The 13,661-nt window shown below is 25.4% G+C and overlaps 4 protein-coding genes across 5 annotated transcripts; 2 read left to right on the top strand and 2 right to left on the bottom strand.

Moving 5' to 3' along the window:
* The first annotated feature begins 3 nt into the window (after nt 1-3).
* LOC122856990 (b(0,+)-type amino acid transporter 1-like) lies at nt 4-2,525 on the top strand. The gene is made up of 3 exons (XM_044158948.1): nt 4-329; nt 663-1,961; nt 2,040-2,525. Exons 1-3 carry the CDS (start codon nt 224-226, stop codon nt 2,111-2,113), a joined length of 1,479 nt encoding a protein of 492 aa, XP_044014883.1. The 5' UTR covers nt 4-223; the 3' UTR covers nt 2,114-2,525.
* LOC122856993 (sorting nexin-16) lies at nt 2,118-3,554 on the bottom strand. The gene is made up of 4 exons (XM_044158953.1): nt 3,155-3,554; nt 2,775-3,083; nt 2,583-2,710; nt 2,118-2,503 (listed from the first exon to the last, which is right to left on the bottom strand). Exons 1-4 carry the CDS (start codon nt 3,461-3,463, stop codon nt 2,449-2,451), a joined length of 801 nt encoding a protein of 266 aa, XP_044014888.1. The 5' UTR covers nt 3,464-3,554; the 3' UTR covers nt 2,118-2,448.
* A 161-nt stretch (nt 3,555-3,715) lies between these two features.
* LOC122856992 (protein pellino) lies at nt 3,716-6,832 on the top strand. 2 transcript variants are annotated; one of them, XM_044158952.1, is made up of 7 exons: nt 3,716-4,908; nt 4,991-5,179; nt 5,305-5,536; nt 5,625-5,828; nt 5,901-6,185; nt 6,271-6,602; nt 6,682-6,832. In XM_044158952.1, exons 1-7 carry the CDS (start codon nt 4,898-4,900, stop codon nt 6,806-6,808), a joined length of 1,380 nt encoding a protein of 459 aa, XP_044014887.1. In that variant the 5' UTR covers nt 3,716-4,897; the 3' UTR covers nt 6,809-6,832. The 2 variants fall into 2 exon arrangements, with proteins under 2 accessions (XP_044014887.1, XP_044014886.1); XM_044158951.1 differs by having other exon boundaries at nt 5,898-6,185.
* A 109-nt stretch (nt 6,833-6,941) lies between these two features.
* Nucleotides 6,942-13,456, bottom strand: LOC122856988 (endoribonuclease Dicer). Its single transcript, XM_044158947.1, has one exon. The coding sequence runs from the start codon at nt 13,361-13,363 to the stop codon at nt 7,169-7,171; it is 6,195 nt and encodes a 2,064-aa protein (XP_044014882.1). The 5' UTR covers nt 13,364-13,456; the 3' UTR covers nt 6,942-7,168.
* Nucleotides 13,457-13,661: the final 205 nt, after the last annotated feature.

Below are 13,661 nucleotides of genomic sequence, written 5' to 3'. Positions count from 1 at the left end.
GCCAGTCTAACTGAGCACAGCGCCAATCACAGCTGTTGTTGTTGCTGCTGCTGCTGCTTGTTCAACACGTTGACATAAAATTTTATCATATTACAACAAACTTTAAAATAAATTTATCAACTAAAAAATAATATACGTCGTAAGCTATTTTTAAAAAATATTTCTTCAATGGTAGTAATAATTTAATAAATAATTAATAAACGTAAAAAAATAATAACACGTGATGGAGATGTCAAAGAATAATGTGGAGAAAGGACAACAAAAGGTTGAATTAAAGCGGGAACTTGGACTTTTTAGTGCTGTTAGTATTATAATGGCTGTTATGATAGGTAAGATTTTATTTATTTAAATAAATTTAATTTTTGAATTTATAAATAATATAGTTTTCGAAAAAAATAAATAGAAATGTTTTCAAAGTTTTTTTTTTTGTGTTGTCAAACGTGCTTGGCTTATAACTCTTGAATATAAATAGATCAGTGAAAATAAATGGAGATGAGATTATCTAATTTAAAAAAAAATATATAACCATGTGATTTTTGTTAAAAGATAGGGATTTTAAAAATTTTTCAAGTCCTGAATTTTTAAAAAATTATTTTAAGCTTTCTTTTTTGAGTAAAAAAGATTCTTAGAAATTTTACCGAGACTTGTAAATATTTTTTTAGGATCTGGAATTTTTGTATCACCAACTACAGCACTAGAAGAGACTGGGTCTATTGGAAGTTGTTTGATAGTATGGGCATCATGTGGTTTTTTATCACTACTTGGTGCTTTAGCATATGCAGAATTAAGCACAGTAGTACCACGTAGTGGAGCTGAATATGCTTACTTCATTGAAGCATTTGGTCCTCTTCATAAATATACAGGAAGACTACCAGCTTTTATTTGTTCATGGATTTGTGTTTTTTTACTTCGTCCTGCTGAAGTTGCAATAATAATTTTAACATTTGCAAAATATTGTATCCAGCCATTTACAGAATTAACGTCTGAATTATGTCCAGACACATTAAAATTACTTGAAAAGATTGTAGCACTACTTGCAATTTTTATTATCACATTTATCAATCTCACAAGTGTCAAGCTTTTTGTTAAACTTCAAAATATATTTTTATTTTGTAAAGTTGGAGCATGTTTGATTGTTATTGGTGGAGGAATCTCATGGTTAGTGAGTGGAAAAACAGAATTACTAGCTGATCCTTTTAAAGGAACATCAACATCACCAGGAAATATTGCACTTGCATTTTACTCAGGGCTATGGGCTTATGATGGATGGACTTCAGCAACAATTGTTACTGAAGAAGTTAAAAAACCTGAAGTTAATATTCTTCGTAGTATTTTAATTGCTGTTCCAATCATCACAGTCCTCTATGTATCAATGAATCTAGCTTATATGTCAGTCTTGACACGTGATGAAATGATTGTCTCTGAAGCTGTGGCTATTGACTGGGCAAAAAAAGTACTACCACCTTGGATAGCTATATTAATTCCAATTGGTGTTGCTATATCAACATTTGGATGTGCCCTGAGTGTACAATTTGGAATTGCTCGTTTGTGTCATGTTGCAGGACAAGAAGGACACGTACCTATGGTTTTTAGTTTTGTCCATATAACAAGAATGACACCAGCTGCATCAGTTATTCTTCAAGGACTTATTTCGTTTATTTGTATACTTGTTGGAAACATTCATGCACTTATTGAATTTGCCAGTTTTTTAACTTGGGTATTTTATGGTCTTGCTATGGTGGCACTTTTAATTATGCGTAAAACAAAACCTGATGCACCAAGACCATACAAAGTTCCAATTTTTATTCCTTGGCTTGTATTATTTATTGCTATATTTCTTGCAGTAACACCAATAATTCATGAGCCTTCTTTAAAATATTTTTTTGCTGTAATTTTTATTATCATTGGAGTTGGTGTCTATCATCTATTTGTCTACAACCAAAGGTGTACTCGTTTTTCTGGTAAGTAATTTTATTTCAAATAGTTTAAAACTATATAAATAATCTTTCATCACATTTTATTTTTTTTTTTCGTTTCAGAAAAGTTTACCAAAGTTATACAATTAACGTGTCAAGTTGTCGCACCAGATGGTGATAACAAAAATAATTCCTGAATAATGATACTTATTATTCAACCAAGTACGTGCCATATCGAATAAATTTTTTTAAATACTTACACAACAAAGGTTAGAAGTACTTGTTAAAACACAATAAAACATAAGACCCGTATAAGATCTTATTACTTTTTTATATTCAACCATCGAAAAAAAAAAAAAACAAAAATAATTTTTTTTACTTTTCCTCGAGAAAATCTTAATAAATGTTAGCTACCAGCTCATAAATATAATTATAAAAATATGCACAACTTACATTGTACAAGTGATTATAAAATTGTAATAAAAAATAATTTTGTTTACGTAATTATAGGTATATATTAATAATGTTCTACCTATAGTTTGACTGAGAAATTTTCTTTTTCATCAGTTTGACATCGCTGCATTTCTCTACGAAAAAAAAAAAAAAAAACTTTTATAATTTGTAAAACAAAGTAGCATAAATAAATAAATAAATTATTATACTCACTTTAATAACTGCTCCACTTTAATTCGAAGTTCATTTGTTATTTTTTTTTCAGCTATTAATTCAGCATCTTTTTCTCTTAACTGTTGTCTTAAATGATAAATTGTATCCTCCAATGCTTCAAAAATTGCCTATAAAATTATTATTAAAAAATTAATTTATTCAAATAATAAATATAAAAATTTGTTTTCTTACTCTAGCTTCTTCAGCTGTATCAGATAAAGCTGGTGGTTCATTGAGACAAAAAAATTCTCGTACACTTGTATTACTAATTAAAATTGGACTTGATAAAATATCATTGACAAATTTTTGAAGCCCACGAATTCTATCTTCAAGAAAACTTGGTGCAAAATTATCACCAATCCATTTTTTTCTTGGTAATAATAAATTTGATATAGATAATTTTTGTCTTTTTAATTGTGACAATAGTCTACTAAAATCAGTATACCTTCTAAAAACAAACCAACATTCACCAGTTTTTATTTCAACTCTAAGTTTATAAACCTGTAATTATAAATTACTCTATTTAATAAAATAATCAAATTAAACAGTCAAATAATTAATAATATAATTACCGTAAATCTTGCTCTCTCTTCCATAACTTCATATCCAACAATTGGTATTCTAAGTTGTTCACAATTAAATAAATCTGGCACAGCATTATTTTCCAAATTAGAATTATTTATATTATTATTTGTACTTGTATTTGTCTCATTATAATCATAACTCTGTACTGTAAATGATTGTGAACGTCCAGATTCATCAGAGTCTGGACTATCTAAGCCTCTTCGTGAACTAGTTTGATTGGAATTTCTGGCTTTACTTATTGCAAGTGTCACTTCACTTATGCAACCTGCTCCACCATCAACCTCACTTTCTGACATTATTTATTTTTTTAAAAATTATTTATCAAAATAAATAATAATATTTATAAACAGAAGATAACAAAACACATCATGCTCTTTGCTTTCTAAACTAAAAAAAAATATAAACAATAATAACAACAACAATAAATTAAAATAATACAACACACAATAATATATAAATAATAACAAACAAAATATTGAATATAAAAAAACAAATAAAATAACATTTTTGTTCTACTTGACAATTAGATAATTAAAGCTTACTTTTTTCCTCATTTGTTATGTATTTTATATTTTGATAAATCTGTTTTTTTAATTGTTCATTACACTGTTGTTTTTTATGTTGTCAAATAATTGAAAATTTTAGAAATCATAAATGACAGCTTGGAGACAAACAAAATGTCACGTGGACCATTATTAGAATTATTAGATTAGAAAAAAGAGACAGAATATATGTTTGCTTCTTTTTCTAGTTGGCTATACAATTTGCATGAAGCTACAATAATTATTAAGCTTGTTTTTCACTGTTTTTCACTAATATAAAAAACAATAAAAAAATAAAACATATTACACAAAAAAAGAGACTCTTTTCTTTTGCTTGCTTTTGCTCATATAATTTCGCGGTTTCGCGGAATTTAATAATAAAAAAAGCTCTGATTTTTCTTGTCTTATATTTTATTATTATTATTCATTATTATCATTATTTTTTGTTGTTATTATTGTTAGTATAGCCTCTTTTCATGGCGCTTTTTTACGGTATTCTCTGAACATAGCAACAATGTTGTAATAGAAAAAGACAAAATTAAAAATACTTTATAGTTTGTATACCTATATATAATATTATTGACTATCGATATTACATTTTGTGTACAACAATATTATTACTCCAAAATTTTCATATGTTTATGCCAATGTTTGTTAAAATAATTGGTGTATAGATTAAAAATAAATAATACTTTAGTGATATATTAAAAACAAAAATGGTGAATATGTGTTTATTAAATTAAATAAATAATAATAATTTAATGTGAATTGTGTGTATTATTGTTTGTCAATTTGATGTTAAAAATAAAATTAAGTTAAATATATATAATTGACTGATAATAAAATATAAATATATTTGAAAAAAAATAAAATAAAAATATAAACAATGCAGTTGATACAACGAGGTGTTGTTTATAATGAAAAAATTTTGTTTTTAACAAGATTAATATCATTAAAAGATAAAAAAAATAAAGCTTGAGGCTTGAGAATATTTTTTTTTTGACGGATAAGAAATTTGAGAGAGTATATCATTATTGTTATTTGAATCCGTATATTTTTCTTTGCTTGGTTGACGTATTGAGGCGTATTTAAACAAGCAACAAACAAACTCATATTATTTTAAGTGGATAACTCTTGATAAGTTATTTATTTGATGAAAAAATAGATTTTTTATTATTGTAACACAGGATGGTGATTTGGTAATAATAACATTATTTATTTTTTATATTATCTATATTTTAAAAACAATTGATTAAATAATTTTTTGTTATTTTTTTTTAGCTCTGATGGAGATGGTACAGAAGGTTCATTAGTTGTTGAACAAACTACTGATACAGTTGATCCACCTCATAGTCCAACAAGTAAACATAATAACAGTCGTCCTTATGTTAATCCTCATGGAAGTAACAGTCATCATAACAATGACAAAACAAAAACTTTGACGAAATATGGAGAACTCGTTATTTTAGGGTATATAATATTTTATTTTTTTATTCAATTAATTATACATTTTAAAAATTCGCGGTTTTTTTTTTTTGTTTATTTAATTTAATTTTGTTCTATCCTAAATAATTTTCAATAAAAAAAATTAACAGTTACAATGGATTTCTTCCACCTGGCGATCGTGGTCGTCGTCGAAGTAAATTTATACTTTACAAAAGATCAGTAGCAAATGGAGTGAAACGAAGTAAACATTATGTTGTTAAAACACCTCACAATTCACAGGCTGTTTTAAATGTTAAACAACATTCTATATCTTATACACTTTCACGAACTCAAGCAGTCATAGTTGAATACACAGAAGACGATAATACTGATATGTTTCAGGTAAAAAAAAAAAAACGTTATTACTACAAAAACAATGGAATATTATTAAATATAATTTTAAATGTTTTTTTTTTTTTAAATCTTACAGATTGGTCGTTCATCAGAGCCACCAATTGATTTTGTTGTTATGGATACATATCCAGCAAATGATAATGGACCAAGTAATGAAAGTAGAATGGCACAAAGTACAATTAGTAGATTTGCTTGTCGTATATTAACTGATCGTCATAATCCAACAATAACAAGAATTTATGCTGCTGGTTTTGATAGTTCAAGAAATATTTTTTTAGGAGTAGGTCATTTAATTGTGATATTAGGTTAATTAATTATTACAGGAGCTGATAATGTGATTTTATTTAAGGAGAAAGCAACAAAATGGCAAGAGAATCGTGAAATTGATGGTTTAACAACAAATGGTATATTAATAATGCATCCACAAGGACAATTTTGTGGTGGTGAAGCTAAATGTGGTGCATGGAGAGAAATAAGTGTTGGTGGTGGTGTATTTTCATTACGTGAAAGTCGTAGTGCACAACAAAAAGGTAATGTTGTTGATGATGAAGATAATATATTAAAAGATGGTACACTTATTGATTTATGTGGTGCAACATTACTTTGGAGATCAGCTGAAGGTTTATCAAAATCACCAGTATGTTGTATTTCAATTATTATTTTATATCAATTAATTTACCAATAGATAAATATATTAATTAATTAATTTATTTATTTATCAGACAAAACATGATTTAGAAGAATTGGTAGATGCTATTAATGCTGGTAGACCACAATGTCCAGTTGGTTTAAATACACTTGTTATACCAAGAAAAACAGTTAGTGATTCAGCTCAACAACAGCCTTATGTTTATTTAAAATGTGGCCATGTACAGGGTTATCATGATTGGGGCCAAGAAAAAGATAAAGTTACAAGACGTTGTCCAATGTGTTTAGAAGCTGGACCAACTGTTAAATTATGCATGGGTATTGAGCCAGCATTTTATGTTGACAGAGGACCACCAACTTATGCATTTAATCCATGTGGTCATATGGCTACTGAAAAGACTGTCAAGTAATTAATTCATTCAGTTTTTTTCTTTTATTTAAAATATGTAATGAAATTCAATTTAATTTATTTTTTTTTGTTACAGATACTGGGAAAAAATAGCAATTCCACATGGTACCAATGGTTACATTGCAATATGTCCATTTTGTGCCGTTCCACTAGAAGGTAGCCCTGGTTATGTAAAATTAATATTTCAAGATAATGTTGATTAAACATTAATTAAATAGACAAATATCAATGATTTCTTTTTTTTTTTTTTTTTTTTTAAATCAACAAAATGCTATTTAAAGAAAAAAAATAGCACTAACAAGTGTATGTAAACAATTTTCACTCATTGTAATTTTTTTTATACACATCATTTATTATGTATAATTCCAAATGAATAAATAAACTATGTAATAGTTTTTAAATGAAAAAAAAAAAAAAAAAAAAAACAAATAAGAATCATTACAAATAATAGTAATAATAATATTAATTAATAGCAGTAAAGTAAAATTTAAATATAAAACATTTTTTTTTTTTTTTTCACGACAATTTTATATTTATATTAACAAATTAATTTTTTTTTTAAATTAAATTTTATTTTTTTGATAAGATGATTGATGTTTTTTTAATTTTTTTAATGCACATTTTGCAGCAGTACATTTAGCAATACGATAATTTCTTCCAATACCTTTAAATGAACCTTTACCAAATACATCAACAGTAACACGTACTCTTCTTCCATCAGTTAATTTTTCTGGTTTACCAAATTTAGCTGTTTCTGGTTCAAGTTCAAGTAATTCACGTATTGGTGATTTTGGTACATTAGTACTAAACTGATCAATTTCAGTTTTCATTATTTTATAATAAACTTTCCATACAGAATCAAGTGACATACCACTATCAAGAAATATTGCACCAGCTAATGATTCAAATACATCACCCAATGCTTTTGGTACTTCAACATCTTCAGCTTCTTCAGTATCATCTTCACCAATTAAATAATATTCTTCACTTATTGAATGTCCATTATCTTCTTGTATTCTAACAAAATTTTCAATAACAACATTTAAACCTGGTGATAAATGACGAAAATAACGATGAAAACCACAACGTACAGCTAATGATGCAAATATTGTATTATTAACAAGTGCTGATCTTAAATCAGTTAATGCACCAGGTGAATGTTGACGTTTATCTTCATAAAGATGTCGTGTTATTAAATAATCTAATACAGCATCACCAAGAAATTCAAGACGTTGATAACAATCAGTTAAACGATTTGGTTGATATGATGCATGTGTAAATGCTTGTAATAAATAACTTGGATCTCTAAATTTATAATTTATACTTTTTTCAAGTTCATCATAACCATCTAACATTTCAAATAATTCATTTTCTGGATCATTAACATGACGTAATAATGGATTTCTTGGTTCTTCTAATTTTCCATAACGTATTTGTATCCATGCTGTAACACTATTATCATTAATAAATTTTTCATATGGACTACTACCTGGATATTTATCTAATGGTTCATTTTCTTGTATTAATATATGTTCTGTTGTTGGTAATACATGTATACCAAGCCATGCCATAAATAACAAGGCACCTCTTGGTCCACATGCTATTAAATATGCACCAATTAATGCCTCAACACAATCAGCAATACTTTTATCTGGTATACTATGTTGTGTTATTAAATTATATGGTATTGAACAATGATTATTATCAATATAATCATTATTATAATCAAATGTTGTTGATTTATCATTTTTATCCAGTTCATTTTTCATAATAACAAGACGATTTTCTGTTTCTTTTATAAATTCATTAATATCTAATATATTAATTGAATCAATTGCTGCTACTGATGATGATGATGATGATGAAATAATATTTTGTGCTTGACTCCATAAATTTGATGGTACACCAGATTCAATAAATACTTGTTCTAATTCACGTGGTACATAATAACATGGTGGTAACCAATTATCATGTGGTTCAAATTTTGTTGCAATCATACTTTCACCTAATTTTTTTTGACGACCAAGTCTATAAAGATTTAAATTACTAACTTGTTTTGAACGTAAATGACTTAATTTACCTTCATGTATCATTGGATATGTACAATATAAATATGTTGTTATTGCATATTTTAAAAATGAATCACCAATTGTTTCTAATCTTTCAAGATTAATACCATCATTTGCATTTGACATTGTCAATGCTTGAAGTATTAAATTTGGACTTGGTCCTGGATGTCCCTCTAGCTCTGGCTGATAATCAAAACTAAATAAACTATTATCATCAATATCATCATCATTATTATTATCAATATTATCAATTAATGCTAATTTTGGAATGTAATTATTATCATTTATCACTTTATTACAAGTTTTTCCATTATATTCATACATTTTACTCAGTCTATTGTTTATTAATGTATTATTATTACATGACATGTATTTTAATAATTCATTTGATATTAATTCAATATAATTTGTATAATCATTTGTAAAATTAATATTAATTTTATCATTATTAATTGTTTTATCTTGTTTTTGTAAATTTTTAAATTTATCAATTTTAAATATAATTTTATCATTTTTTTTTTTAAATAATTCACAATTTAATAATTCATATTCACATTTTTTTGAGTATTCATAATGTTTATTTTTATGTTCAATTAAATCAGCATCATTGTCATTTAGTTTTGTAAAAAAATTTACTTGATTTAATGATTTTTCACAATCATCAAATAGACACATAAATTTTTTATTTATTAAATTTTTTGTTATTTTTGATTCATCTTCAACAGCTTCAGCTGTATTATCACTTGTATATGATATTTTTAAACCTTTATTTTTATCATTATCATCATCATCATCATCACTGTCTGATGATTGAATAAAACCATCATCGTCATCATCATCAGTATAAGATTCATCTGAATAATATCCATATTCATTTAAATTATTACTATTACTATTGTTAGAAATATTATTTGACTGATTATTTGATTCATTATTTGTCCATGAAAATTTTGAATTTAACATTGTAACATTTTTTGATAAATCTTCATAATCATCTTGAATACAATCAGCCATGTCATTTGACCATGTACCAATTTCTAATGTATTATTATCATCAAATATATCAGGATCATTATTAAATTGTACAATTTTTTGTTTATTAATTTTTACATCAATAATATCATCATCAAATTTATTCCAATTATTATCATGTTTATTATTATTATCAATTTCATATTTTTTCATTTCTTTTGATTTTTTTAATACCTCAGCTAGACTCCAGCCAAAATTAAGTGATTCCCATTTAAAATTTGTATCTAAATATTGTTGTCCAAGATTAATTGATTGTGCAACTTGACAACGTATTTGATTTGCAAGTAATAATGCATTTATTCTATATAATATACATGGTAAACATACAGCTTGTCTCCATAATGATGCAGGAAATGGATGTATTGCACATAATTCAGCAATTAATATTTGTTTTTGTTCTAAATTTTCACGTTTAGCACGTTTTGTTTCTTCACTACTTGTTGGTAATGCAACACCTTTTCTATTGACATATCTTGGTGTTAAAAAATTTAATCTTGCTGATGTATGATCAACATCTAATAATGGTTGATTTGTATTTTGTATTTTAATATTATATTTTCTATAATAATATTCTTCAAATGTTGTATAACCATCACCAGGAAATTTTGATTTTGGACTTAAATTTTTACATATTTCAGCAACATAAAAATATTGTGGTTGATCTTGATTTCTATACCATGGCATTATAACAGCATCATTATATTTTGATGAATCAAATACAAATTTAGAACGTTCATTTTCACTTATTTCACATGGTATATTATTATGACTATCATATATTTTATTAAGAAAATTCCAATCAACATTAATATCATTATTTTCATTTATTTTAATAACTGGTACAATAAAATAAGAATTTTCTGATGCATTTGGATCAAATAACATTAAATGTTTTTGTAATTTTAATACATTTGTAAATGTATAATTTAAAAATGTTGATATACATTCAATCATCATTGTATCAAGTACAATTGTATTATTTGATAATACAAGTTCAACTTGTACTTCACCAGATCTAGTATAAATTGGAAATGGACATAATTGTGGTATTTTTTTAAGTGTTAATATACCAAAACCAATATCAGATTCTTCTGGTGGATATATTTTTCTACCACGTGTATTTTGTTCTTCAGGTAATGGACATGTTAATACCATTTTAATATGATAAAGATAACATGGTACACCAATAGTTGGACGACAATCAGTTAATGCTTCAGCTGTTTTTTTATAATAATATTGACGTCTTTTTGTTGTACCTGGTCTTGCTTCTGTAAATTCAGATTTAACAATATATTCATCTGGAAGAGCTGGAATTTCTGAATCTTCTGGACGTGCTTTAAAATTTTCTTTACCAATTGGAAGTAAATTATCATCAAGTTCATTTTCTTTATGTAATTTAATACACATTTTTAATGCAGCTAATCTTTTTGACATTGCTTTATTTGGCATTGGATCTGATTTAACAATATATTTAAGTGGTGAATTAATTGGTAATCTTAATGAACATACATACATAATATTATTATTAATATTAACCTGTTCAATTGACCATTCTGGTGTTAATCTTGTAAATGTATCACTTGGTAGCTTAGCACAATATCTATTAATTAATGATATAGCTGAATTAAATGTAACCATTGGACTATCATCATTATTTAATGGTTTATATGATGGTATTAATGTTGAATAATAATCAGCTTCAATTTCATCATTATCATTTGATTCAAAATTACCACATTTATCAAGTAATAATTTTTCAAGATAATGATATTGTGCTAATTGCCATATACATTCATTTGATTCATCACTTGATACAAATATAACATGTAATGCATCAGATGCTTTTGCACGACTTTTACAATGTACATAAGAACGATAACATTTTGGAAAATTATATCTAACAACAAAATTACATTTTGGTATTTCAATACCTTCTTCTAATATTGCTGTTGATATTAATAAATTACATTCATGTATTCTAAATCTTTTTAATACTTCTTCTTGTTTTTTATGTTCAGCCTCTGGATCTTTTGAATATGATACATCATCATTTGTATTTTCAACAGTATATAATGGTGATAAAAAATGTAATTCTGGATCATTTTTACTAACTTCATTTAATAAATAAAATAATATTTTTGCTGTAAAACTTTTATCAACAAATATAACACCACATAATAAATCTGGATCAGTTAAACCACGATAAAATCTTTGAAATTTATTATTTTTTCTATTATTATTATTATTACTAAAATTTCTTTCATTACCACCAGCAGTAGCAGTAGCAGTAGCAGCAGCACCACCAGATTGTACTGCATCAGTCTCATTTATTTTATTATTTATTTTAAAACGTAAATTTTCAATTTCATTACTGTTATTATTTTTATTATTATTATCATTTTTTTCATACATTGGTGCATATGTTTTAAGTGAATCTAATAGTCTGTGTACTTTTGATGTTGAATAATAATTAATTCTTGTTTGTTCATTTATTTGTTGAAATTCATTATCACATATTGCTCGTATTTTAATCATCACAGATGCAACCATATTTAATAATAAATAATGACGTTCATATGGTGTTTTAATTTTTAATTTTTCAGCCAATATTAATATTGATAATGCTGCTTTATCAGCACACCATGGACCAAATTCATTTAGAATATTTAAAAAATCATTAAGCATTTCTTTTGGTTTTTCACTTGGATCTGGTATTTTTTGTATATCTTCTAAAAAATCATCTTGATATATTTCTAATGGATCATAACGATGATCATTTAAAAAATTTAATGCATCATTAACACAATTTTCTAATATAATATGAATATTTTTTTTTATTATTTTAGCTTCATATTCAATTATGTATTCTTTTGGTTTTGGACTATATCTCAATATTGCTAATATATCACTTGTTGTTTCAACATTACATTTAAATGCATTTTCTAAACGTTGAATTTCTAATCCAAGACGTCCTGGTTCTTCAGTTAAATTAAAAAGTGGAACAGCAAGTCCAATTATTCTCAATGAATTTAATTTATTATTTATAATTTTTTTTGATGATTCTAATTTATTAATAGTACGTTTAATATTTTTATTATTTATTAATAATTGACAATTTTCAATTATTATTAAATTTATATTTGAAATGTCAAGTAGATTTTTATTAATTAGTCTATTAAAATATTTACTAGTTGTGACCAGAATATGAGCATTTAAAACGTCTGAATAATTTTTATATTTTTCATCTTCATCTTCATCATCATCATCATCATCATCTTCATCTTCTTCTTCTTCTTCATCATCATCATCATCATCGTTATAATCATCTTTTGCAAGATCACAAGTAAAATATATTATTGTTTTTTTATTGACAACTGCTGCTTTTAAATCAGTCAACTGTCCAATATAATTTGATTTAATTAAACATGAATCATTATTATCTAAAATATATATAATTTTTTTTCGTTTAGGTTGTGATAATGTTCTATTACCTGCTGCATATTCTTGTATTAGCTTTGTCACAATAAATGTTTGTTCAGCATATTTACCTAAACAAATTATTATATTTTTTTGTTTTGCTGTGTATAATAATTCAACTTGATATTCACGTGGAGTAAATGATTTTGTATAAACTTGATCATTAAATAAAGAAGCCATGATAAATAATTAATCTTGATTTATTTAATTTAACTACTTGTTTATTAATTTAAATAAACAAAATTCACTAGAACAATAATAATAATTATTGTAAATAAACTTTTCATTAGCAAATATATTTTTTTATCATTTTAATTTTGTTATTTAATCACATAAAATTTTGTTTATTATTATATTGTTGATATAATAAATATTTTCATTTAGTTAATTAATTTTTAAGACAAACTGCACTGGTTAAAGTGTTAAAAACCGGGTCTCTCTCCTCTCTTCTGCTTGGACCTTAAGAGAGACTGAGAGC

The sequence above is a fragment of the Aphidius gifuensis genome, linkage group LG5 (assembly GCF_014905175.1).
Source record: "Aphidius gifuensis isolate YNYX2018 linkage group LG5, ASM1490517v1, whole genome shotgun sequence".
NCBI lineage: Eukaryota > Metazoa > Arthropoda > Insecta > Hymenoptera > Braconidae > Aphidius > Aphidius gifuensis.
This window is presented reverse-complemented; position numbering and strand designations above follow the sequence as displayed.

Excerpts from the sequence above, each read along its gene's own strand:
- LOC122856990 (XM_044158948.1), top strand. The coding sequence starts at position 224 with ATGGAGATGTCAAAGAATAATGTGGAGAAAGGACAACAAAAGGTTGAA. Across the intron at positions 330-662 it reads TATAATGGCTGTTATGATAG|GATCTGGAATTTTTGTATCA; the intron begins GTAAGATTTTAT and ends ATATTTTTTTAG. Across the intron at positions 1,962-2,039 it reads AAGGTGTACTCGTTTTTCTG|AAAAGTTTACCAAAGTTATA; the intron begins GTAAGTAATTTT and ends TTTTCGTTTCAG.
- LOC122856993 (XM_044158953.1), bottom strand. The coding sequence starts at position 3,463 with ATGTCAGAAAGTGAGGTTGATGGTGGAGCAGGTTGCATAAGTGAAGTG. Across the intron at positions 3,084-3,154 it reads AAGAGAGAGCAAGATTTACG|GTTTATAAACTTAGAGTTGA; the intron begins GTAATTATATTA and ends TTATAATTACAG. Across the intron at positions 2,711-2,774 it reads ATACAGCTGAAGAAGCTAGA|GCAATTTTTGAAGCATTGGA; the intron begins GTAAGAAAACAA and ends ATAATTTTATAG.
- LOC122856992 (XM_044158951.1), top strand. Across the intron at positions 5,829-5,897 it reads CAAGAAATATTTTTTTAGGA|GAGAAAGCAACAAAATGGCA; the intron begins GTAGGTCATTTA and ends ATTTTATTTAAG. Across the intron at positions 6,186-6,270 it reads AAGGTTTATCAAAATCACCA|ACAAAACATGATTTAGAAGA; the intron begins GTATGTTGTATT and ends TTTATTTATCAG.
- LOC122856988 (XM_044158947.1), bottom strand. The coding sequence starts at position 13,363 with ATGGCTTCTTTATTTAATGATCAAGTTTATACAAAATCATTTACTCCA.